The sequence below is a fragment of the Mytilus californianus genome, unplaced genomic scaffold (genome assembly GCF_021869535.1).
Source record: "Mytilus californianus isolate M0D057914Y unplaced genomic scaffold, xbMytCali1.0.p SCAF_5, whole genome shotgun sequence".
NCBI classification, from domain to species: Eukaryota; Metazoa; Mollusca; class Bivalvia; order Mytilida; family Mytilidae; genus Mytilus; species Mytilus californianus.
Genome location: NW_026262701.1, coordinates 98,772,069 through 98,799,932, shown reverse-complemented (window position 1 = coordinate 98,799,932; position 27,864 = coordinate 98,772,069). Strand labels below are relative to the sequence as shown.

The following is a 27,864-nucleotide window of genomic DNA, read 5'->3' as shown; positions in this document are numbered from 1 at the left end:
CTGTTTTGTTACTGATGTATTGTTGAAATCTGTAGATTCTGCTTCTTTTGCAGCTTCCTTAGCCAGTTGGTCAGCTAAATCAATTCCATTGATGTTTGCATGGCCAGGTGTCCAATTTAAGTTAACTGTAATTCCTTGATTTTTTAAATAATTAATTTTACCATTTATTTCATTAATTGATTGGTGATAATTTTCACTTTTCCAATTAAGAGTAAGAATTCCGAGTGCAGATTGGCTGTCTGAAAAAATGGTTAAATTTTATAAATCATGGTCATTTATGTTAATTAAATGATCTAGAACTAGGGACTATAAAAATCAATAATATTCTAGAAATATGACTTGTTCAACTGATTTGGAAAGATCCTCTCATTAATAGGTACTAGCCCCATTCATATTTCAGTCAGGAGTAATACTTATATGAGTCATTTTTATTTACTTGAAGATGCTTGTAATTATATACTTGTATCAGTAAATTTGTAACATTTTATATTTTCTTTTCAAGATTTGAATAATATCCCCTTAATCTTCTCCAAAAATGTACTTATATAAGTAATTTTATTTTACAACCCCTAAAACTCTCAAAATTTTTGGAGGTAAAACATGCCTGAAACAAATTTTCTCTGGTTTGCTAATATTTTTTAATTAGAGTTCAATCTTTCATCCCACTAATTCAACAATGAAATCAATTGCACAAAGATATTTAGTAACTCTACAAGGCCTTCAAAAATTGCTTCCTTGAGGGTTGTAAATGAACAGTATTTTGATGGCAACAGACAAATGAGATTTTCATTGTCCATGAAATTATACTTATATGATTAGTAAAGACATCTGTAAAGGACAGACAATTAAGCCATCTATTAGCATGATTAGAGCAAAGAAGTCGAGAAATTCAAGAAACGAAGAAAGTATAATTTTTTTTGCTTGTATAAGTAAAAAAAATCTGAATGTCTAAGGGATATAACTATACCATTAAAATAATTTACCTGTACATGTACCAGTAAATAAAATACAATTGTATAAGTATTACCCCTGACTGTATTTCTAGGTATTATACCTAAAATCGGGCATCAATTTACAGTGAAGTAAAACCAAATTTCGTAATTCATTATATTGGCTGTCATGGCGTGCATCATGATGCATGGCACAAATATTTATATAAATGGCAACATTTTTCCGTTCAAGACCATTGTTCAAATGAGAACAGAATACAATAATGGTCTCCAAAAATACTCCTTTTTCAACATGTTTATCCAGATGATATCTTAGTCATGGTGTCTTGAAATCCAAAGTTTATATTTTTATCACCAAAAATTGATACCTGCTTTGGGGTATAATATCCATAAACGGGGATAATACCAATTTATGAGGATCTTCCCTAACCTGTTTAAGATCTTTCTACCTTTTGTTGTTGCTGTTGCTATATAAGGTTTAATATATATGATAGCTTTTTTATTCATTTTTACCAGAAGCTTTAAAATCCAATTTCCTTGCAGGTTTATTATGCAGATGACTAAGATTATATTTTATTTTGTTAATCAAACACTTAGCAAGCTTAATATGAAAACTAAGTGAGCACCCTATTTTAGAAATAAAGGACAGAAAAATAAAACTACTTGTTTTATAACTAAAAAATAAAAAAATACAAACAAAATAAAAATTAGGAGATGATTGCCAATGAGACAACTATCCACCAAAGTTCAAATGAAGTGGATGTAAGCAATTATGAGCAACTATACAGCCTTCAACAATGAGAAAAACCCATACCATATAGTCGGCTATAAAAGGCCAGACATGAAAAACATGATACCATTCAATTGGGAAAAATGACAGCCTAATTTATAACAAAACAATTTACGAAAAACAAATATGACAGACATGAACCAACGACAACCACTGAAGTAAAGGCTCCTGACTTTGGACAGGCACTTAAAGAATGTGGCGGGGTTAAACATGTTTGTGAGCGCTCAATATTCACCTTAACCTGGGACAGTGGTGTTACAGCACAACATAAGAAAAAAACTATAAAAATCAGTTGAAAAGGGCTTAACTCATCAGATCAATACAAAGCAGAAAAACATCTACTTGTAACAAAAACAAAAGGGTATTTATACATCCCTAACAACAAAAAAGAAACAAAAATGTTACATGAAAATATAGAATCTCTATTTTTTTTTATTTAGTAAACTGAAAAATGAATGTAAATGAATATACATGAAATACAAGGACAGATATGCCATAATTTTTACTGCTCCAATTTGTTTTTAAATGAACCATTGAATTATCTTTTCAATTATTTTTTTCTCAATTTTACCTGAAACGGATTTTTTTACATTTCATCTTTATTTTTTCAAAACTTATAACTTTGCTAATAATCCCACAGTGAATTTTTTTGATACACATGTATATACATATTTTATTTCAGAAACCACCATTTAACTTGTATATATGATCAAAGAAATCCAAGATGAAGCCATCATTTACTGCTATTGTTTCAGTCATATTTCTGGCTTACATAGCACATTCCATGTGGGTTTTAGTTGGTATATTCTTCCCAACACCATGTAAAGATTCAAAACATTGTATTGCTTCATACATAGATAGGAAACCGGAACCAAAATTAGAAGTAAGTAACTTATTACCACTGCATGTAAAGTATAGCATCATTCGTTGATGACCAATCTGACCCAAAGAAATAGATAACTTTTCAACACAATGGAAGGTGTGACTTAAAACAAGTTATGATAAAACAATACAATTCGATTTTTTATTAAAAAGATTTGTTCAGTTATCTGTGTGAACTTGTGTTTTATCAATTCACATGATGATACCTAAAAGAAGAAAAGGAATGAATTCATCAGACTTTATACTTTAGCCTGGAGTCTTTGTCTAGTCATGTTAAGCTTTATGAATGAAATAAGCAGTGAAAGAAATCTGACTTAGAATTTTAGCACCTGGTTTATCCATGTTTATGTAGAACTTTATCCCCTTATATATCCATTGTTAGGACGAACTTTAGCCCCTTATTTATCCATGTTTACATAGAATTGTAGCAACTTATATATATCCATGTTTATGTAGAATATATCCCTTATTTATACATGTTTATGTAGAATTTTAGCACCTTATTTAATCATGTTTATGAAGAATTTGAGCCCCTTATTTATCAATTTTTATGTATTACAGATCAAAGTTTATATATCTACAAGAGGAATGGGAGCAAAGGAATCTGATTTAAAACTTGTTTGGATAAATACTACATTTAATGTCCGTGACACAGTAGAAAAGTAAGTACCTCATTGTATGTGACATAAAGTGTGATATCTATAAAACATTCAATGATCCTTATGATTATTTTATGAATGAAATTTGGTAGAGTGACATAATTAAGGGAAACTCTACATGATTGAAAATTTTATAAGATAAAGATGGTATAGTGTCATGGTGTTAACAAAACCCCTACCTTATTGAAGATTTTGTTATTGTACGGAAAAAACATTTGTTTTCTTACATTTAAATTGATTGATTGATTATTGTTTGCTTTATGTCCAGTGGCAAATACTTCATCCATGTTCAAGACGAGAACAAATCAACAATTTAATCTGTAGGTCCTACAATAGGGGTCCACCAGGATGATGGACGTGAAATTTGGAATGTCACTGGTAATTGAGGATAAATTGGATGGGGATAGAAATTTAGCCTTGCAACAGGCTACCTAAGGACTCCTAAAAAAAGTTGTTGAACGGGTTCTTAACATGCAGAGAACCGCACTACTCTGTCTACACCTGGCATCAGATTTGAAGTCAACATTCTGCCTGGATTTGACTGTGAATTTGTACATCCCACATTGCCAAATAGACACACCACTTTTACAAGGGTTTTACTGCAAGTGGCAAGAACACCAAAGAATGGCCATATTTCTATATCCCAGTCAACCTGGGGCTTCTTGCATTAAAATTTGGAGATGTGGGTAACGTGTTGGGGTAAGTTATGTGTCTAAACTGCACCACTTTATTGGTGAAGGTCTTTAAGTGAAAGATAGTATAGTGAAACCTGTCATAACAGAATCCCTATATGGTTGAAGGTTTTATGAACATATAGTGTCACCCTATATTTTTGAAAATTTTATGAATAAAAGTAAGAAGGTATGGTGACACCTCAGGAAACAAACCCATTATTCTTTTAAAGATTTTTAGCATGAAAAAACATGAAGTAAAAATACTTTTAAAGACAGAGAATAATACAACACAAGGGAAAAACAATGATGAAAATACTCCAAATTACACCCAGGGGTTAAAAAATCCACTAGCCCGACACCCGGGACTACAGCATTCAGTCCTCGGGCAATCAAAACTTGTAACCCGATATGCCCGACGGACTAGTAACAAAAAATTCTTGGCGTTTCCAAAATAGAAAATGGAAAATCCCCTTATCATTATTCTATCTTAGCCAATCAGATTCAACTACGTCATCTGGGATTCCCAGAATTTGAACTGATTTTGTACGTTTTAAAAATAGAACAAATAACTCGGGGTGGATCCCGTACTTTCAATATTGATTTGTCAGTACAGGGGGTATTGTACATTGCTTATGCAACAAGAGAACTATAATGTAAACTTATTATACCTCCTTCTGAATAATTTATTGCAATATAAATGTGAATCCCTTACATGTGCATGACCACATTAAATATTGGTATTACTTCGTTTTAATATAAAAAAAATATAAAATACACAAACTATGGATGGTTGATATTTATTAACATAAATATTTGAGGTCATTTAATTTATTTAAATCATCAATATAGGATTTAAAAACTGAAAACAAATATGAGCATTACATATAACGGTAACCATGCAGCTGATAATTCTTTTACACAAATGCTAAAAATCACTCCAATCCTTTTATATATACATGTATAGCAGTGGTCAAGACTTGTACCATCTCAGGATTTGGTCAACTCATTGTTGCAGAATATTCAATGAATATACAATTATCGACTAATTGAATATATCGTCTAATAGGATAATTTTTTGCTGACATAAGTTTTTGCTGAAATCTACTGTACAACGGATAAAAAGTGTTAAGTTTATAGAATGCATTGTATTATGCAGCAAACTCTGAATTTGTAAGGCATACTCGGGCTAGCAGGTCAGTTTTGATGGGCTAGCAGTTCTTCCAACAGGGCTAGTAAAATCCGGCTACCAATAAGCCCTGGGCTAGTGAGCTGTAAAAAAAATTCTTAACCCCTGACACCAAAAGGAAAGATCAGCTTGACCCCACAGGTAAAAGGTCAATTTGAATAGTACTGATGGAAAATCTATCTCAAATTGAGATTAATATTATCACAAGACTCCTATATCAGAATGAGACTGTTGGTAGGGGATTATAACCCTGAAAGATTTTATTTCTTAATATTTTTAATGAAAAGCAATATATGACTGTATGCAAGAACTTGTATATTTCAGGACAGTAAACTTATCTGTACCATACAAAGTGAGAAACAATGGAACAATGTATCTACATGCCTTTGTAGTACCAAAGGGACAGGATCCATTTAAAACACTATATGGATCTTACAAATACACACCTATAACTACATACTCACTTCCACAGTCAGAGTTCTTCAGTTTGGTGACTGACACAGCAAAGGTAGGGGTAATACAGCACAAACACACCCACACAATACAAATACACACCTATAACTACATACTCACTTCCACAGTCAGAGTTTTTCAGTTTGGTGACTGACACAGCAAAGGTAGGGATAATGAAGGACAAACACACCCACACAATACAAACACACACTATAACTACATACTCACTTCCACAGTCAGAGTTCTTCAGTTTGGGGACTGACACAGCAAAGGTAGGGGTAATACAGCACAAACACACCCACACAATACAAATACACACCTATAACTTCATAATCACTTCCACAGTCAGAGTTCTTCAGTTTGGTGACTGACACAGCAAAGGTAAGAATAACACATGTTGCATACACTCATAAAAAAATTAACTACACCCCTTTAACTACATTTTCACATCAACATTCAGAATTCTTCAGTTTACTGACAAAGCAAAGATAGGTATGATACAGCACAAAGACACCAACACAACACAAAAACACAAACCTATGATTACACACATCAACAGGTCAGAACTCTTCAGTTTACTGACACAGTAATGGTAGAAATGATACAGCACAAAGACACCCACACAATACAAAAACACACACCTATGATTTCAAAGATTTCTTCAGTGAAGTGACTTGCAGGGGCGGACCCAGGATTTTAGGTTAGGGGTATGCAAACTTAAATTTTCGCCAAGCAGAGCGAGGCGAAAATTTGTTTGAGGTAAAATTATCGAAATATTCTTTATTAAGCTGAGGACAACCCATGCTTTGCTAATTTTAGGGGACGCAAGACCGCCACACCCCCGCCTGAATCTGCCCCTGACCTGACACAGCACAAATATATATCTAGAACTACATACTCTCACTAACAGTCACAGTTCTCTAGCTTGATGACTGACACAGAAAAGTTAGGAATTACACATCAAAAATGCACACCCATAACTACATACTCTCTACCATTCAGAGTTCTACATATTGGTGGCTGACACATTATTAGAAAAGGGATGAATGACACAGGATAAATACATACTCAGAATGCACAAACACACACCTTTAACCATATACTTTTTAATTTTTTTGTTTCCTGTTATCAATTTCAGAATAAAACTAGTCCTGATATACCTGTCACTCATCTCAGACAGAGAGTCAAGATATCTGTGATGGCTGATTCAATACAGTTTGACAGGAGAGCAATGCCAATGGAGATTCATAGACTTTTAAAGTAAGTGTATCATTTACATGTTTTTTTTTAAGGGAAACTTTGCAAAAAAAAAATGAAAAATTGATTTTATGTTTATTCCATCGAAATATGTATAAATTTGGTAACAGGGTGCATGATGGACATCCCCTCAAACATTGAAGGGAATAGATTTCCCATTAGGAGTTTTTTGAGAAATTTTTTGCTGTACAAACCTATTTTTCCTGTTTTTAATGTAAATTAAATCTTACTTTTTTACAATTTGACAATACTCTTTATTGCTTAACCAAACATTGTATGGAGAATAAGTTTTCTATTTTTACAAATCAAAGGAATACTGGTAATAGACTCATGACAGAAAGCTAAGTGCAATGAATACCAATATTTTTACTTTGTTTTATAGGCCATCACCAGATGGAGATTATTTGCCAATGTTGTACATTGATCAGTTAGCTTTCCGTACAAAAGACTTAGTGGTGAGTTAGTTTACATCTGTTTATAAATATTGCATTCACCATATGAATAAACCTGGTAAATAGTCTGGTAGCATACTCCTCTTGAGTGCAGGAGGTTATAGCTTTTATCTCTGTCTGGCTCAAATATGTTTGAATTTTCATTTGTTGTCTCCACCAAACTCCCAACATTTTGGACGAAAAAGCAAAAACGTCAGCTTAAAGTTAAGGCAATTCAATGAATTTAAAAGTTTTGATTTTTAAAATCAAGCTTTGAATAACTGTGCCTGTCGTAGGGTAGTTGGACAAATTGTTTATACATGTCATCCATAATTCATTCGTTAAATTTGATCTCTTGATTCACCTTTAAAGATAAGAAAACCAAACTTGGCAGTTTTTCAATTTGCAATTTTTCCAGCAAAAGTCTACAATGTAAAAATGGCTATTACATAACCAGAATTGATTTGTGCTTCACTGAATATGTAGTTAAAAAAAATTGAACATAAATCTGTCTACTTTGTTATATTAAGTCAACACTGGATGTAAAACAGCCCTCAATCTATTGTTATTTGAATGAAATGAGAAATTAGATTCAAACAGCAACCAAGCAACAAAAGGTAAACACAAATTTATATCAATATGTTGGCTTGTGTACCTGCAACAATGATCAAGTGCTCAAAGGCATAGCACATAGCAAGCTCAAAACAGTTATAAGTTTTGAAAAAAAAGTGAATTAAATCAATACAGAGGACAGAAAATAAATGGCAAATGCTGACATGGCCTCTAACTAGGAACTGGTACATGAACATGTGGATGAGTTGAACTGGTACCCAGCCCTCCTTGATTACATTATTTAGTAGATAGATTGATTGATGTTTGCTTTACGAAACATCAGTGTATTATTCAGTAGAAGAGCAAACAAAAACTAGAACAACTATATATATTTTTGTCTTTTTCAGCCAATAAACAGATCTAGTCACACATTACCTCTAACAGTAGTATATGCACCTATATCAGTTGGGAAACTGAGGTTCTGGGAACACATGCAACAAGCAATAGACCAGTTACATAGTTATGGTAATTCTCATAGTAATGTTTTTTTTAAAACAAAATAATTCAGGATCATGAGGCTTCTCTATGCAACATTGAATCATTGATTGATTGATGACTGCTTAATTTCCACTGCCAAGTCTTGCATGCATATTAAGGAAGAGAAAAATTGACTATAATATGCAGATGTAATGTTTGAAATGTTCAGGTCAGATATATGGGATCTTGCAATTTTGTTTAAGATCCTTTAATATAATACAATAAAAGTTTGGAGGACATTTAAAAATATTCAATTTTTACATTTTTTTTTTAATTTTAAGTACTTTCACTTAAACTTGACTGAGACTACATTTACAAAGAAGGACTAGAACATTCTTGATAGTCTGAGATCTGTAATCTTAAAAATAGTTTTCAATCTTCTTTAATTAATACTTTATATTTCTTGCAGTCCATCAATGGGTAAATTCCTGTGAAATTTTTCTTTTTTTTCCATTTTTTTTTATCTGGTTATTTAATAAATCCTAAAGTACCCAACCAAATTTGATGTCAACTAAAGTTTATTTGTAAAAATGGGAATAATTTATAGGCTAAAAAAAGGAGGAAATATTTTGTGTTCAAGGAAATGAATGACTGTCATATTAATAGAATTTCACATGATATAGTGTAATTTTCTGTCTATTGTTTATTTTCAGGATTTTCAGAGAAAGATTCAGATGAACTGAAGGGGATTTTTGTTGACACAAATTTTTATTTTTTGATGTTAACATTTGCTGTATCTGCATTTCATGTAAGTTTTTTTTTCTTATGAAATGAAAATTACTATTCTGCTCTTGCTTGATAGTTATTAATTTTCCAGACATTATCACTACTTTTGAGATAAAAAAAACCCACAAAAACACAGTGCATTGAACACAACATTCTATACATCTTAACCAAGAACATAGCAAGAAATTTGTCAATGAATTATATACTCCAATATGCAAGTAACAAATTGATGTGTATGTGTATAACCATGCTTGTCAAGAAAATTACATAAATTAAATAAATTGTGCATGAATCTAGCAGCTGTTCTAAAAATGATAATGATGTCATTGTTTAAGTAATATTAAGAATTGAAGTTATCTTCCTTTCTCCATAATTGAAGTTGAACCAATTGATTGTACTGCCGTCTAATGCTTAGTGCAATGTAATGTTTTATTATACCCCATGCAACGAGTTGCGGAGGGTATAATGTTTTTGACCCGTCCGTCCGTCAGTCCTGTTTCTTGTCATCGCAACTCCTCTCAAACCACACAACAGAATTTCATGAAACCTTTTTAGATAATAAGGACATACTATGTAGTTGTGCATATTGACAGGAAATTACGATTTAATTTTTTTTCTAGGAGTTACGCCCCTTTAAACATATTTACTTTAATGTACTACTGCAACAGTTTGTCATCGCAACTCCTCTCAAACCACACAACAGAATTTCATGAAACCTTTTCAGATAATAAGGACATACTACGTAGATGTGCATATCGACAGGAAATTACGATTCAATTTTTTTTCCAGGAGTTACGCCCCTTTGAACTTATTTGCCCAATATACTACTGCAACCTTTTGTCATCGCAACTCCTCTCAAACCACACAACAGAATTTCATGAAACCTTTTCAGATAATAAGGACATACTACGTAGATGTGCATCTCGACAGGAAACTACGATTCAATTTTTTTTCCAGGAGTTACGCCCCTTTGAACTTATTTGCCCAATATACTACTGCAACCTTTTGTCATCGCAACTCCTCTCAAACCACACAACAGAATTTCATGAAACCTTTTCAGATAATAAGGACATACTACATAGATGTGCATATCGACAGGAAATTACGATTCAATTTTTTTTCCAGGAGTTACGCCCCTTTGAACTTATTTGCCCAATATACTACTGCAACCTTTTGTCATCGCAACTCCTCTCAAACCACACAACAGAATTTCATGAAACCTTTTCAGATAATAAGGGCATACTACCTAGATGTGCATATTGACAGGAAATTACGAATCAATTTTTTTTCCAGGAGTTACGCCCCTTTGAACTTATTTGCCCAATATACTACTGCAACCTTTTGTCATCGCAACTCCTCTCAAACCACACAACAGAATTTCATGAAACCTTTTCAGATAATAAGGACATACTACGTAGATGTGCATATCGACAGGAAATTACGATTCAATTTTTTTTCCAGGAGTTACACCCCTTTGAACTTATTTGCCCAATATACTACTGCAACCTTTTGTCATCGCAACGAGTTGCGGAGGGTATAATGTTTTTGACCCGTCCGTCCGTTAGTCCTGTTTCTTGTCATCGCAACTCCTCTCAAACCACACAACAGAATTTCATGAAACTGTGTAGATAATAAGGACATACTATGTAGATGTGCATATTGACAGGAAATTATGATTCAATTTTTTTTTCTGATACAATTTCTTTTTCTTACACTTATTTTATTTCTCCAATGACAATGTGGGGACGTGGGGTATGTGAGCGTGCTCACTAAGGTTCTTTCATTTTGCATTGCAAGATGAATGCAACCCTTACCCTTCAGTGCTCACAAGCACTTTGATTTTTATTAAGTATCTCCTTAGTGCACACACAAATTTACTTTCATTTGACCCTGTACTCATTCTTATTATATTAAGTGCCGAAAAAAAATCAGAATACATTTCTGTATGTATGTAGCAGAAATTGAAAGAGGCCAGTTTTCTCAGTAAGTAGAGAATTGGAGTTTCTAAGGGTTATGCCCCTCTTTATAGAGAAATATCCTGGTATATTATCATCTATTGAAATATTTATATCATGTATGTTGATGTGCAGACTAAGGTCATAGTCTTATAACCGTGCAACAGTTTACTTGTTTTAATTTCTCATTTCAGTTACTATTTGATTTTCTGGCCTTTAAGAATGACATTAGCTACTGGAGACAAAGAAAAACCATGGTGGGTTTGTCTACAAGGGCAGGTAAGCAGATTTCATAACGAGGCTAAGATTAATTTATTTTCCAGTTCAACTGAAATTTAAAAAAAAACTTTTGTTTATCAAGATTTGACATTGTATAAATACAGGAATGGGGTGAAGATCTTTTCTTGGCTTCTATGAAAGGGAATGATTTTTATACTTGGTCTGCAGCTTGATAATGTTGAGTTGTAGCTTGTAAGCAATTTTTAAATTGCAGCTACTTCCTGTTTGTCAATAGTATGAAATCAATAGACCACTTTGGAGTTCACCAGAAAAGACCGTCAATTATGTGCGCCTTTATGGTGTCATTTACCATATAGAGGGATCGCCTGTATCCCTGCACTATTAAAGTTCATGAAGTCTTTACAATCGTCATTATGCAGGATAAACTAGAAATAATATTTATTATACCCCCGCTTTAAAAAAGTGGGGGTATACTGTTTTACCTCTGTCTGTCTGTCCATCCGTCAGTCTGTCCGTCCCTCCCATGAATATTTTTCGTTTCATCTTTCTCAGGAACTACATTACAAGGATTTCTGAAATTTGGTTTCAGAGTTAATATGAGTCAGCTATACTGTGTGATGCGTTTTCAGATTCATCAGTCAACAACTTCCTGTTTACCTTATACTTTTGGCAGGGTGGGGGTATCATTAGTGAGCAGTAGCTCACAGATTCACTTGTTCTGTAGGTACTTAATCACAATTCCCTAATGACAGCAGGGGCGGATCCAGGATTTTGGAAAGGGGGGGCGTAGTATTATAGTTGGCCGAGCGGAGCGAGGCGAAAAATTTTTTGGACCTTTTTTTGGCTAAAAAACATAAAATAAGTGTAAAATGCATTTTATAGTTAAAGTGTAGGGGTTGGACATTTTTGGTGCCGTATTCTCCATTAATTGTCTATTATAAAATGATTGGATGGATCCAAAGCTATGTACTAATTAATATATTTGATGTGGGATTTGTCAGTAAAAAATGGACATGAAAAATTCTCGTTTGTTGTATGGTTAGTTAGCATAACCTCACAGATTTCTTGTTGTAAACAAGATATACGGCTATTCAATGAAATTTACAATACGACCGACACGAAGAAAGACAAACAAGCAATTTTTTATCCAAATGTTTGGTTGAAATGTTTCAACCAACAAAGGAAGTGAGGGGTTCCAAATCAACCAAAGGCTACGAATGAGTCGGAAATGACAATGAAGTTGTGAATGACGGTTGACACATGGAGACATATAGGCCACACCCAGCAGGCATGTTGCAGTCGGGCCTTGAAAAAAGTATTCAGTATATCAGTTCGGCGAAACAGACATTCCGGTCAGATATGGGATTCACATGCAACCCTCCAAAAATAAATTACGCCCGTTTTTTATTCATCATGTTCATTTAATGCTAAATAATTTTGTTGAAAATATTTTTTTCTAATTGCAAAAAAGTGGACAGGATTATTGTTTTCAATCCAGATACGGCCAGTATTTTTGTTTAAGGCAAAAATCAGGGTCAGAATTTTGTCTCTAAAATATCTCAGACTGCCCCCTCAAATCAAATGGTCCGTACCTTAGACTTTAAATCTATATCTAGAGCTTACTGACTGGGGATCACTATTCAGCTATATTATTAATGGGCTGGGACGTGTGGGGTTAAACATGTTTTCGTAGGTAAATAATATTGCTGTGGAAATTTTTTTTTCATGAGAGTGTAATAGAGTATTACTTTCTGTTGGGTGGAATTATGAAATAGAAGTCAATACGTTCTTGCTCGATACTTTGTCGCTTTGAAGGCGTCATGCTTGTCATCCTCAGCCTAAGCAATGTGTTACTGTAATTTGAATTTCAAAATGACTGAGTGACGTTTTTTTCGACGTACTGGTCAACTCCACCGTAGCGAATCACATGACTTTGACATAATCAATAATATATTACAGTAAATACGAGCGAAAAATATCTTTATAAGTAAAGAATTGTCGCATAAAAATTAAATACACTGGAAATGGCAAAGTTCGCGAAGTCTAGTCTGATTAATCATTTTACAAAAAAAAAAAAAAAGTGCAGGCAAAGGGGGGGCGTACGCCCTCTACGCCCCCCTCTGGATCCGCCACTGGACAGCAGTGCTGATTATCAATTATTAGAATTTAATTTGCCGAATTATTCGTGCAATATAGCATAATATATTTTTCAATTGCTCGCTCAACATGTGAAGGAAGAGACGATACCCCTAAACGCACTAATGATGTTCACTAAAATCAAAGGTTTTGACAGAAACTCAAAGTGGTCTATTGCATTGGTCTTGTTTTTCTTTGTGTTGAGATTGATGTCACTAATTGTATATCTCATCCCCTCTGTACAATTCAATTATTTGGAATAATTGTGTATTTTGACTATTATACTACTTTATCTCATTAAAAATGTATATCATTTGTGAGATAAATGTAAAGGCTGTATTACATTTTTATCTTTTTGTATATTTCAGTTGTATGGAGATGTGTGTCAACTGTTATTATATTTTTCTACCTTTGTGATCAGGAAACCAGTTTGTTGGTACTTATACCAACTGGAATTGGTGCTTTGATAGAGGTATGTGTTAATGCAATCAAAAACCAGTTTATTGGTACTGATACCAACTGAAATTGGTGCTTTCATAGAGGTATGTGTTAATGTGATCAAAAACCAGTTTATTGGTACTGATACCAACTGGAATTCATGCTTTCATAGAGGTAAGTTTTTATTTGATGAGGGAACCAATTTGTTTAGTCCTATTTGAGGTATAGTTTTTGTTTTGCCTGGACAAAGTTTCAAAGAAAAGACTGCTGTTTTCCCGTCTATTAGTTTGTCCAACAAATATTTTTGTCACACTTTTCTCGGGAACCACTCAACAAAATCTTTTTTTGATGCAATGTAACAGCAGTACACTTTTTGGATATGTTGGACTTCCTGTTTTCCAATACTCTGAATTATGAGTGGGTGGTATGTTTAGGATACCAACCCCTTCATTCTTGTTAAAGTTTGTGATTAGGTCAGTGTTGTAATGAAAAACCATTAATGGTGAGTCAATGGTATTTGGTATGCAGATGCATTGTTCTTACTCTTTTTTGGGGGCGGCTTTCCTGGTGTGGAACTTGCACTGTGCAGTTGCATTAACATTTACATGAGTTTTCAGTGAAGATCATTTGACCCAGTTTCCTCAGTTATCAAATTTGAAACTTTTTACAGCTTATATATGACATATATTATAGTTTAGCCATTTAAATTTCAACATTTGCATTACACCTCAAACACTGGAACACATCTGACTGCATCCAAACAGCATACTAGAAGAAATCCTTTTCATAAATTTGTCCATCTGGATCTTTTTGACATTTTAATTAATTTTTTTATAAGAAAGTATTTTTAGGGAATTACTGTATTGTATTTTAATCTTTGCAAATGTCAGTTATTGATTTTACTGTTGCAAATGAGTTCTCCAGCAATGCCCCAGCATAGCCAAATGTATGATATTTATGCCTGTAAAATCTACAATTGATGTTAGCAAGTATAAGAATATATTATGGTTCTATCTGTTTTAATGAATTGTAAGACAAATAGGAATGTTGCCTGCAGCTGGACAGAGAATTCTTGAAGATTTTAACCTCTTCAAAATATGACATTGTCCAGTCAAAATTTCTTTACAGACAAATTGCACTACAATAGAAATATTTGTTTTTATTTATATTCCAGTAATAATGTGTCATTCTGTTCTATGATGAAAACCGGAAAGAAATTTTTTGTATGTATAGGATAAGAAATTATAACATTCTTGTTTCTTTTGTAGGGATGGAAAGTAAAGAAAGCTTTTAAAGTTTCTGTTAGATTTGAAAATGGAAGACCTAAATTTGATGTAAGCTATTTTATAATTGAAAAGAAGTGTTATGGTGTATTCATTAATGACAAAAAATCCAAACATTCTAGTGGGTAACTAATCAGGAAGTATTTTTATATGACTCTCCAGAAGTGTTGAATATGCCATGATGAATAAAAAAATATTATCTTGATCTTATATATTCAAGATCGGGATTTAGAAACAGTTAGCTTTTTAAAATATATATGTACTTAAAAGGAAAAATATGCACTTAAAAGGAAAATTCAGTAAATTATATGTGTTTTCATGTATTTTGAAAAAAATTAAAAAAATAGGAAGAACAAATCCTTCAAATCACATGATATAATAAGAATGTCAATAAACAGTACAATTGTATATTGTGAATTAAGGGCTGTTCCTGGAAAAGTACACATGGGATTCAATCATCCATGGAAATTTATATTCAAGTGCCTTCAAAGACCAACAATAACATTTTAGAACACCCTTAAATACAGTTGTTAAACAATGAAAAGCACAAAGCCAGCTTACTGTGTATTCTTTTATTTTCGTGGATGGAGGAAAACACATTTTCGTGGATTTTGATTTCGTGGTTTTGCCAAAGTTGGCAAACAAGCATATAGAAAATTTGTAATTCGTGGAACATTTAAATTCATTGTTCACCTGTACCCACAAAATCCACAAAAAATGGTAAAGCATGAATAATAATGAATCAACAGTATCCATTTATAAATACTTGTTTTTTCAGTAATAAAAATTAATCTTTGCAGCTTTGAATATTGAGTTTAAAAGTTACATTTTAGATTGGTTCAACATCAGACAAAGAAAAAGAAACAGAAGCATTTGATTCTCTAGTAAGACATTGTACAATAACAGAACAATTCAGATATTGTTTTGTGTTCAATAATTGTAGCATTTTAAAATTATCTGATTGGTACAGACATCTTTTACAAGGATGTTGAGTCTGTACAATAGAATTTATAAGTACAAGAAGTCAAAACTTTAAGAATGTCAGAGTCACTGTATTGACTTTCAGTTATGTTGGTTTAAAAACATGGGTGTCAGTTAAAGAATTAATCTTTAGGTTGAGGAGACCATTTTAGGGCATGATGACTACCAGTTAATACAATAACATGATATAGACCAGCAGCACCAGCCAAAGTGCCACATTCATACAGTTTAAATTGTACATGTTAAAAAGAGCCGTGTTTATTGGTGAAAATATAAAAGTAACATAACTAAAGACATTAAACATGAAATACTATTATTTTATGCAGTTATCTTTTTTATTACATTTGTACTACAAAAACTGGTATAAGACACAAAACACTATAAAAACACAAATTATAAATAAACACTAACCAAATTAGACAAATCTTTTGCAATAACACAGGTGTACAAACAAAATGAATATAAACAAACTCAAAAAGTAAAATCTTTGGTCAATATGAATTCTCATCGAAACTGGGTATCGAATTAAAAACATCCAATTTGAATTTGAGTTTCAAAATATTACATATGAAATTAAAGAAAATGCTGGTTCAAATCTGTACTTTTGTGCATTTCATGTTTCTGAATAAGGCCTTTTACAAAGTTTAATATTTTATAAATACAGCTCTAGGCATAAGAAAACACTTTTATTGTCGAAACAACAATGTGTAGCTTTGATATGACCCAGGTTTTATATTACGACATTGATTAGCTTATTATCTGCTGTACTGTTTTAGCAATGAAGGTATCTCTTTGTTATTATGTCTGGAGCTACTCTTCTGCAGAGATGGTTACATACTCTATTGAAGAGGATGCTTCTTGTGTTGGCCTTGATACAGATTTGAGATGCAAAATAACTTTTTTATGTTTATTAATTTTGATTTTGCATGTTTATCAAATTGTCTACTATAGCATCTTTGAAAGTTTTTAGTTTTACATGAAAATATTAATCTTCATATTGTTTTACAGGCAATGAAGTATTTATCCTTTGTATTGTTGCCATTAGTGATAGGTGGTGCCGTCTACTCTTTATTTTATGTTCCACATAAAAGGTAAATAATAGTACAGTAGTAAAACAATTTTAGCTTTTCTTCACATTTAATTCTGATAATAAATTTAAAAGGGAGATAATCTTACATACCCAGAAGTTATCTGTTCCTATTGAGGTTGAAGTCTTATTATTGACTGCTCCATAGGTTACATGCAAAACAGCTGATCTTTAATTATTTTTTTAAAATAAAATGTGTCATAGAAAAAAAAATTCATAACATACCATGCATATAGTTATGTGATACTGTAATTTAAAGTAAAAAAAAGTGCCACAAGCCACAGAGATTAAAAAATTCTGAAACTTTGAAGTTAAATCTACTACTTTCTACTTTCTGTTTGCTGTTTTCATCAGTTGGCACCACTTCCAGTAAACTTAATATCCTTCCGCATTCATGCTTGTATGTACCAAAAAAGATGCAACATTTTTTTCACATTCACATAGATGTTTTAAATCAGCATAAACTTTTAATCTGACAAACAGAAAACATTGAGTACAGAAATAATTGTGAAAACATTGACTTTTTCATTCCACTTCCATTGGTAACTGGAGTTGTAATACTAAACTGGTATTATCAAGCTCACTAACTTTAGTATAAAAAAAATCTTGTGAAAAAATTAATTTATCTTTCTTTTCTAACAATTAGACATTCATGAACATATCAGTGAAAGCTAGATCATTAAAACAATAAATACCTGTACTAGATTTGTATAGCAGATTTCAATTTTATTGTACTTATGTTTTACATTTATAATGGCAAAGAATTAGTAAAAGAAAATGTAAAGATTGATATAAACCATTAGTATCATTTTAATTATAATTGTATTTTGAATTGGTTTTAATGTTTTTACAGTTGGTATTCCTGGTGTATACAAAGTCTTGTTAATGGTAAGTATACAATGGTATTGTTAGTCAGATAGTTGTAAAGGATTCCAGTGTTAAGCAAGCTGTAATCAATTAATCATAGTTACATTTTGACAAAGTCTGAAAATGTTTTATTGCACTCAAACTACCATAATAGTCATTTTGAATTTGTAAGACCAATTATTGCACTTTAATATTCCAGGAATATGTTAAATAATGTCTGTTTAAATTGAAAGTAATATATAGAATAAACTATACTACTGTTTTTTAGGTGTATATGCCTTTGGATTTTTATTTATGTTGCCACAGTTGTTTGTTAATTATAAAGTAAGTACATGTTTAGACCTGATAAATATGAATTCCTTTACTTTCAGCAAAAAATGTCCAGTGCCCTATAAAGGCATTAAAAGTGTATATGCGTGTTTTCATTTAATTGATACAAAAAAAAACAAGGGGAGGGTTTAACATGTCATTTAGTCCAACCATACATTGTAGTTTGTATTAAACATGGACTATTAGGTCTTTTTTATAATGTCCATATTAGAGTAAGTTTGTATGATAGACTACTAATGGTGGGGCCAACCTTAAAAATATGTTTGTTTGCAGTTTTCCGACTGTACCTTCAGACTGCAGGGTCGGTAGGTAGGAAAAATATTTTATTTTATCAGCCAGAATAAAGTTTAAACAAGCAGTTTAACACAAACCAAGTTTCTTGTGAAGAAAAAAACATTTTAAAACAACAAACACTGAAAACCAACATGAAATGAACAGGCATTTTCAGGTAAACACCTTTTTAACCAAAACTGAAACTCAACATAGTATCATTATACAATTTATGACATAAAATTTTGGTATTATGAAATACTGGAACACTTATAAACAAGAAATGACTAGAATTGTTGTAAAGAAACATATTCACTGACATATATGCATTTTTACCAGAATGTTTTCATGAGTAGAGTATTTTCATCAGAAAAATGTAGATATTAAAAATAATTTAGGAGTGTGTTAAAAAAAATCAACCATTGAATCTTCCTCAATTGAAAAAAAAGACAACTTAAAAAAAATATATTAGACATCTGACTGTTATAAAGGTTATATTTGGAAAGATATGTTGATGCCAGGCTTTAATAATAACAAACAAAAATCTTAAGACTAGCTTTGGGGTGAAATCCATAGCACCCCATTAAAAGTAAATGGTCTGTACTGAAATGTTTTGACTGCATAAAAAAAATCGGAAGCATAGCTCATAACTAAGGACATATATCAATTCAATTCACACAGGCCACACAGTTTGGGTACTGATATTTAATATTGTAAGAGAGAGAATAATTGCAATGAGTGGGACAGCCCCCCTTATCCTAAAGGAGCATACTCATTGCAATGGATGATAGATTTGATACAGAGAGAATATATTTATTTCTCAAGCCAACCTTTCATTTTCTCTACATCTTTGTGTAGTTTGTGTGGCTTCTTATTGATTTAACATTCCAAATGCGTCCTTCCACCGTACAGGCGTGTTTACAGGTATCCATGAAGTCACGGAGGAGTGGTTTCATCTTTGTCGTCTTCACGACGATCTAAAAAAATATGGCATACTTCAGGCTGCTGTCAAATTGTTGAACCACTGATATTGCATTTGGTTCCATAAAGTCAGTCTCAAAAGATTCTGTATCCGATTTGTTTGAGACAGAAACGGTTATCGTGTCGGTTTTATGAATATCCGCTGCATCATCGTCAATGATATCTGACATCAAAGACATCATTCCGTGTGCAATTCTGCCTGAATCAGTATAAACAGTTTACTATGAAACTTTTCTGTGTATTATCTGTCTTAAAATTGACAGAAGACGACAGAATAAAGTACTCCTCCATGACTTCGTGGATACCTGTAAACAATCTCCATGTGCTTTACCATTAAAGGGTCCGATGTACGCTTGACAGGAAGGGAAGAAAAACCGAACTTCAAACATGTAATTGACCTAGACTCGAAATCAATTACGGAAACGACCCGAAATTCTGGATTGAGTCAATAGAAGTATTAAAAATAATTTCTTCAAATTAAAAGCAATAAAATGTTCACAGTCGGGCGGATTTTCGAAGGTCGGTCGGTAAACTGCAAACAAACAATATTTTAATTTAAGCCCGGTCTTGTTGCAAAAGTGCCTCTGCCTCTAAGTCTTCAGCAGAAAGCTAGTCAAAATTCTTTAAAACAAATATAAAGGATGTGTGGAATGGTTGCTAATGAAACAACTATCCACCAAGGAGGATAGGAAAAGGATGAGAACAAAAAAGTTGTCCCAAGTATGATTCATACACAGGTAATTAAATAATAATAGTCCTGTAAGTGTTTGTGAAAGTTTTGATCTGGACATTAGTTGTAGTGCATTTCATGTGAATTTTTAGTTATAAAGGTTATTTTATGGTGTTTTTTTTATGTATAAACTCGTCCTTTCACTCACAAACTTAATAAAGATTTTATTCAGTTTGTGAGTGAATGAGTCGGCCCAGTTTACACATCAATAAACACCTTCAAAATAACCTTTATCACTATAATAACCTGTGGGACAAAATAACCTTTATTACTATATTAACCTGTGAGACAAAATAACCTTTATTACTATATTAACCTGTGAGACAAAATAACCTTTATTACTATATTAACCTGTGAGACAAAATAACCTTTATTACTATATTAACCTGTGAGACAAAATAACCTTTATTACTATATTAACCTGTGAGACAAAATAACCTTTATTACTATATTAACCTGTGAGACAAAAAAACCTTTGTTACTATATTAACCTGTGAGACAAAATAACCTTTGTTACTATATTAACCTGTGAGACAAAATAACCTTTATTACTATATTAACCTGTGAGACAAAATAACCTTTATTACTATATTAACCTGTGAGACAAAATAACCTTTGTTACTATATTAACCTGTGAGACAAAATAACCTTTATTACTATATTAACCTGTGAGACAAAATAACCTTTATTACTATATTAACCTGTGAGACAAAATAACCTTTGTTACTATATTAACCTGTGGGACAAAATAACCTTTATTACTATATTAACCTGTGAGACAAAATAACTTTTATTCCTATATTAACCTGTGAGACAAAATAACTTTTATTACTATACTATCATGTGAGACAAAATAACCTTTATTACTATATTAACCTGTGAGACAAAATAACTGGTAACATTTTTAATTATCGCTTATGTGAAGAAATGTTTCTATTTTAGTTAAAGTCAGTAGCACATCTACCATGGAGAGCCTTTATGTATAAGGTAACTTATAATATAGTTAATCAAATATTTATCTATGATTCCATACATTATATCACAACATTTCTTTTCTTTGATAATGTGCCTTAATGTGATACATTAACTTTATTAATGGTAATCTCATATAATTTTGAAATGTACATACTGTATTCTTTAAAAAAAATTATTTGGCAACAATTTTTTTATGCCTTTGCCATAGCTGAGGGGGCATTAAGTTTTACCCTTGTCCGTCTGTCTGTCTCTACGTCCCAAAATTGGTTTCCGTTCTCTAACTTTAGTTTGCCTCAACCAAATGTTATAAAACTTATACACAATGCTTATTACCACAAAACACAGATCGAGTTTGAATTTGGATGGCGTCACTTTAACATTTCTAGAGTTATGCCCTTTACAAATGGAAAAATTGCTGAATTTTTTGTTTCCATTCTCTAACTTAAGTTTGCCTCAACCAAATGTTATAAATCTTATACACAAAGCTTACTACCACAAAATAACAGATCAAGTTAGAAATTTGGTAGCGTCACTTTTGCCATTCTAGAGTTATGCCCCTTTACAAATGGAAAAATTGCTGAATTTTTCGTTTCCATTCTCTTACCTAAGTTTGCCTCAACCAAATGTTATGAAACTTATACACAATGCTTAATACCACAAAACTCAGATTAAGTATGAATTTGTGTAGCGTCACTTTTACCATTCTTGAGTTATGTTCCTTTGTAACATTATATGCAAGCGGGGGCATCATCTGTGTTCCATGGACACATTCCCCATTTATTGTATTTTTATTTCTTTGTAAAAATTGAATCCAGTGTTAAAAGTATTTACAATATAAGTAAAAAAGGAAAACTCATTCTAATTTTTTGTAAGAGTAAAAGAATGAATAAAAAAGAACCATCAAAGATTTGAAAAGTTATAAATATTTTATCATAATGGATTAAATTATATTTTTGTCTCGATAATGAACTTATGAAAATGTAAGAAGTAAATTGAATAATTTTACATTTCAGGCTTTCAACACATTTATAGATGACATATTTGCATTTATAATCACCATGCCAACAGCTCATAGACTTGCCTGTTTTAGAGATGATCTTGTTTTTGTTATTTATTTATACCAAAGATGGTAAGTTTTACTCTGACAGAAAAATTCATTAATTTAAAAAATCAAGAGTTGCATTATAATCTGTATGAAAGAATCCATGTATGGCAATAGTTTTAAGATAAGGACATTGAGTATATATAGGCCCATTCATTTAAAATATGGTCCCATAATTGAATGATTGTCCAAGCAGCACAAAAAGGCAATAAAGAGGTGATGAACCTGAAATGGATGATATGATATGAAAAAAGGAGGAATGTGTGAGCCACAAAAGGGGGACAAAATGTTGACTGCCACAGAAAATTGAGGGATATGGTGGTAGGGCTAGAAAATTAAGCATAAGCTTTGTCCCAATAAACCAACTCTTATGGAATCATGCTAGAGTTTTCTGTTGCTCATGGTTGAAGTCTAGCACTGTTCTACAAACACTGGCAATCAGTAATGTTCCTTCCAAAAGTCTTTTGGTTATTTGATGCATCCTGCACAAGCACATTCACCTCTTGTTGGGATGGATAAGTTACCAAGGTGGGTGTCCCAACCCTCAGTAGGAGATAGTGGTTTCAAATTGTATACCCCAGAGTTTGATTCTAAGGGCCAGTCTCTTGATAGCATAATGTTGTGTAAGAATCTCTAGAAACCATCTTTTTAAAATACTTCATTGCAAAAAGAAAAACTGTCAATAGTTAACTACCCGTTAAATGTATTTGTTCTTTACCAAACATTTACAATAATCTTTTTCAGGTTGTACCCTGTTGATATGAAGAGAGTTAATGAATTTGGTGTGTCTTATGATGATGAAGATGGAGAAACAAAAAAGAAGAAATAATTTTTAAACAAAAGACTTAACAAATTAGCAACTCTTCTATTGTAAAACCAAAGACTTTAGTTTTTTTTAATTTGTAAAAAACTTGACCTCATGACAATGGAAAAACTTTATTTCTGTAGGGGATAAAAGTATGATGGCCATAGTTTAGTTAATATTTCAGAGAACGATTATAATCATTTCCTCTAGAAAGTATTGTACTTTGGAGGACATCACATGGATTGAGAAAAAAATTAGAGTAAAATAGAAGAAAAGAAATTTTGAAAGATAGTTTGGCACAAATAATAATTAAAATGAAAGTATTAGTTTGAAAATAGTGGGATTGATTGATTTTTGTTTGTTAAGATTTAATGTCACTTATTACGCATTTATACAATTTCATGACAATGGAATTTTATTTGAGTAGGAAAGCATGCCCAGGGTTTACCACAAACAGTCAGCAGCAAGGGTCTGGCAGCTGTCATATTTGCTGTCATTACCCAAAAGTGGACTGAAAAAACTGAGATAGATATCTAAAACTTGGACATTGAGAATTATGAAAATGGCCTATTTAGTTATTTATACACCTGAATGTCATGTAAAGAACAAGCAAGTTATTGATGAAATCTTTCTCCAGTAATTAAACTGATATTAAGGGAGTATTCTGTAATTTACATTTCCTTCCTGTTTAACTGTGTATTACGTTAGGATTCCAGACACTTTACCTGTGCTTCAAACACTGCACAAGTCGGCAGGAAGATAAAAAATGATTTACCTTGCAGTTTGCTAAATTACAAGAAAATTTTAAACCATAATTAATAGTCTAAGTCAATGCTTTACTTGAAAGGTCATGTGATGTAACCTGCATTTTAGGCTGGAAATCGAACCAGTTTTAAATCAATGAGTAAAATTGTAAACATGTAGTTTTATTTTTCCTCCTACAAAAAGTTGTTAACTTAGACCAGAATATCAAAATATTTGTCAGTAAAATAATATCAATATATAAATGCAAGCTGTTGCATAACAAACAAAGATGTTATTCTCATCTATTGGTTTACTTTGACAACATTGCAGAGATTTATTTAAAGTGCAAATTTCCTGATGTCAATTAACATTGAATGCAGAGTGCTAAGCTTTTTAAAAATGACCAAAATTGTTTAAAGAACCTCAAGACTTTTGTTGAGCAAGTACTTCGCCTGCCTCATTACATATGGATTGCCACATCTATAAATAAGTTTGGCAAGTATCCAATAATGAAGAATTGAAAAGTTGAAATGATCTATGCCGATAGATATAGACCATCTAGGTAAATCACTTGGCCACTGAGGCTCATTTGGATTTATTGATATAGATGGTTGTTTATAAAAGCTTAATTCTGCTGTTTATTTGAAAGCTGAGTGAGCACAAGTTTTAAAATTAAATCTTTTACCTAAAACTGTTATTAAAATATTAAGTGTAACTTTGTTGTATTCTGGTTATTGTTTAATAAGTTTTAATTTTTTTATTCATGTTTTTTTAGTGTTAGTGTGTATATAAAGTAACCTTATTTGGTAAGGTTTATTGAAATTAGTTTCAATGCTTTGTTAATACAATATTTCAGGTTACATCAAATCAGCTGTATAATCTAATGTTTATATAAATGCTTTTCTACACAGGCAATATAAAATAGCAGTTATTGTCCATGAATGAATAACGACTGTACACTGACCCCTAGAAGTCTTTTGATATTTTGAGTTGTTGGGTTGCCATTTCATTGACATATACAACCTGTTATACATAATCGTGAGATACTTTAAAGTTCTAATCGTGAGAGAGAAATTTCCTCATAATATTTAATATTATTGTAGCTTTTATGAAATCTGTTAATATACATTTTTTAGTCTATAAATTTCTGGACACACTCTCTGATCAAAACAAAAGAAAGGGTTTGATAAGGCCACTCTTTTGCCCTTTGATGTGTTATAAACTATCAATTTACGTCCTTCAGATGTCCACAGGACATTAGGCTGTCAGATATAAGTATTTATATGATTGAATTCTGTCGTGCATATCTGCTTAAGGGCTTTCAAACTTTTGATACAAAACCTGAGATCCTTGTTCTGTAAATGATATTGTGTTGATGTTATATACAGTGTTATATTTGTTTATATTTACTTCAATTTCGAGCATCATCTTCTTTAGTGCATGCTTCGTCATCTGTAAATAAAAAACATATTACGCCTCATCGTGTATTGCAGGAGATGCTTACTGTACAAGTGAGAGGTTTAGCTAGCTATAAAACCAGGTTCAATCCACCATTTTCTACATATGAAAATGCCTGTACCAAGTCAGGAATATGACCGTTGTTATCCATTCGTTTGATGTGTTTGAAAATTTGATTTTGCCATTTGATTGGGGACTTTCCTTTTTGAATTTTCCTCGGAGTTCAGTATTTTTGTGATTTTACTTTTTACAGTACACACATCCACTCTCATCTTTCCGTTCCATGTTCATGTTATTTTTCAATTGGCTGGTATAGTCTAAATTGATTTACGAGTTTAGAATATTAGGAAACTCATCTTGTCTATAGTTGGTAACTTTACTGTTATGAGAATTAATTTATTGCTTTTGGTCAAATTTAGATTTGTTCCTTATTAAAAAGGGTCTGAATAGTAAGTTGTTACAGTTTCAAAAATAATGTCTGGTTTATTGATTTATTTGTTGAACAACTGTTTCAACCATTTTTTTCCTCATTTATAAGGAAACTTAATTTGAATTTCAATGAAAATTTTATAGTGATTTTAAAAAGATTTCCCTCTAAAATATATTCTATATAATTATGTCAATGTCAAAGTTTTTTAGTTGAAGAAATCTTATTGTTACCAATAATTTGTTCCAGATGGTCTTTAACTTTTGAAGTAAATCTAATGACCGGATGTCCTTGCTATAATTTGTTTACAGACAGGTTGTAATCCTTTAAATACATAGTGTGACTGATGTCATTGTCTACAAGTATATGTTATTTATGACAGTATTGTTGTATTGTCCAATAATATTAATCAATGATTGTTTATGGAAATAATATGTCATAATTATTATTATTGTTATGTCTCTATACTTTTAATTAGTGACCATGATGTTTTATTGATAAACGCTTTGTTCAACAAAGTGGAATTTCATTTTTCACCTGCACTATGGAGAGTGAGAAGAAAAGAAAGAATAGAGAGGAATGAATGTAGGAATGATAATGTTAAATATGCAGTTATGTTCATGAGTATTGTAATTACATGACAAATACAGCTTTTATGACTCCTTGAATTACATATTTGATAACAAACATCTCATGCCTGCAGGCCAATTGGTATTATTAAAAATATATTTAAATTGCTGAAGATGAATTATGTTTTTTCTATATGTAAAAGGGCAATTTTGGGTCAATTATGTCAGTTATGACATGTTAATGAGGTCATCATGACATTAAAGTAATCACACTAAATCATCTTTTTTAATTGTTTATAGAACTCTATAGTTATTTTGGAAAGAATTGAAGAAGAATTTACTATTGTATCATTTTTGGCCAAATATTGTTCTTGTCAAACCTGCTGTTAAAAGGTATTCCCAAGCACCAACATTATATTCAGTAAATCCTTTTTGGATGAGGACCACTTACTATTACTTACAAGTTTCTATAGCATGACATATTATGATATAGTAGACTCGGTGATGCATACATATTTTACACATTGTGACTTGGATGGAGAGTTGTCTCATTGGCACTCATACCACATCTTCTTATTTCTATATATGAAATACTGCTGTTATCTTCAGACAAATATTTTGTTTAATTTGTAAAAATATAGTTTTCTGCTACCTTGATTTGGAAAAAATACCATTTTAAAACAGAGCTTTAGAATACTATTTTTTACAATACATGAACATAGAAACAGGTCAATCAATTTTAGAATAAAAACCCAAATCTCCTCTTCAGAACAACTTGTGTTGTTTATTCATAGTGATATTAATATTTGACTATACAGATTTAGAGAAGGAAGATCACTTATATAATTATATTGGCAAAATACTGTTTTGTTTAATTCATTTTATAAATTTTCTTCTCTTTTTGCTCCACAAAAACAAAATATGACATCAACGTTAGATAAGAAGGAAATTGATCTCTTTTTTGGCAGTTTCGTAATTGACAGTAACAGGTCCTTGTGACCATAAAATGTGCAGCCAAATTCAAATCAAAAGTGACCTGCTTTTGTATTAAAGTCTGAGCCTATGGTGCATAACCTAACTTTGGGTAACCTTTCATACTAGAACATTTGCGAACAGAGTATCTGTCAAACAATATAAAAGAAAAAACCTGTTATTTTCTAACTGTAAGTGGTCCTTGACTAGTACTACAGGATGTAATGGTCAAATCAGTTTAAAGATATCATAGTTGGATAATTACTATGGACAAATTGTGAAAGGTCAGCAGTTTTCCATCAGACAATAGTTCCTTGAAATATTGTAGTTTCCAATCTTATAAAAACCAAACATTATCTTTATATACATTACTTATATAAATTGATTGATTTATTATTTGTGTTGAAGTTGAACCCC

The 27,864-nt window shown here is 31.8% G+C and overlaps 1 protein-coding gene and 1 long non-coding RNA gene across 6 annotated transcripts in view; one reads left to right on the top strand and one right to left on the bottom strand.

The window, feature by feature from the left end:
• Positions 1–26,752, top strand: part of LOC127700362 (lipid scramblase CLPTM1L-like) — a 28,174-nt gene extending 1,422 nt beyond the window's left edge. The window contains exons 2-18 of the mRNA XM_052203798.1: positions 2,423–2,623; positions 3,184–3,284; positions 5,466–5,649; positions 6,733–6,854; positions 7,234–7,306; positions 8,242–8,359; positions 9,025–9,119; positions 11,247–11,331; positions 13,797–13,900; positions 15,135–15,200; positions 15,983–16,033; positions 17,139–17,221; positions 18,071–18,105; positions 18,353–18,408; positions 21,338–21,382; positions 22,384–22,499; positions 23,217–26,752. Coding sequence (XP_052059758.1) covers positions 2,465–2,623; positions 3,184–3,284; positions 5,466–5,649; positions 6,733–6,854; positions 7,234–7,306; positions 8,242–8,359; positions 9,025–9,119; positions 11,247–11,331; positions 13,797–13,900; positions 15,135–15,200; positions 15,983–16,033; positions 17,139–17,221; positions 18,071–18,105; positions 18,353–18,408; positions 21,338–21,382; positions 22,384–22,499; positions 23,217–23,301 — 1,578 coding nt within the window. The 5' untranslated portion in view covers positions 2,423–2,464 and the 3' untranslated portion in view covers positions 23,302–26,752. The remainder of the gene's footprint in view (positions 1–2,422; positions 2,624–3,183; positions 3,285–5,465; positions 5,650–6,732; positions 6,855–7,233; positions 7,307–8,241; positions 8,360–9,024; positions 9,120–11,246; positions 11,332–13,796; positions 13,901–15,134; positions 15,201–15,982; positions 16,034–17,138; positions 17,222–18,070; positions 18,106–18,352; positions 18,409–21,337; positions 21,383–22,383; positions 22,500–23,216) is intronic.
• LOC127700377 (uncharacterized) lies at positions 20,640–21,290 on the bottom strand. Of its 5 annotated transcripts, none has more exons than XR_007981562.1 (4): positions 21,254–21,290; positions 21,044–21,113; positions 20,922–21,008; positions 20,640–20,851 (listed from the first exon to the last, which is right to left on the bottom strand). It is a non-coding gene; the product is annotated as an uncharacterized LOC127700377 (long non-coding RNA). The 5 variants fall into 5 exon arrangements; XR_007981559.1 differs by lacking the exon at positions 21,254–21,290 and adding an exon at positions 21,149–21,188; XR_007981563.1 differs by lacking the exon at positions 21,254–21,290 and adding an exon at positions 21,132–21,183 and having other exon boundaries at positions 21,044–21,096.
• Positions 26,753–27,864: the final 1,112 nt, after the last annotated feature.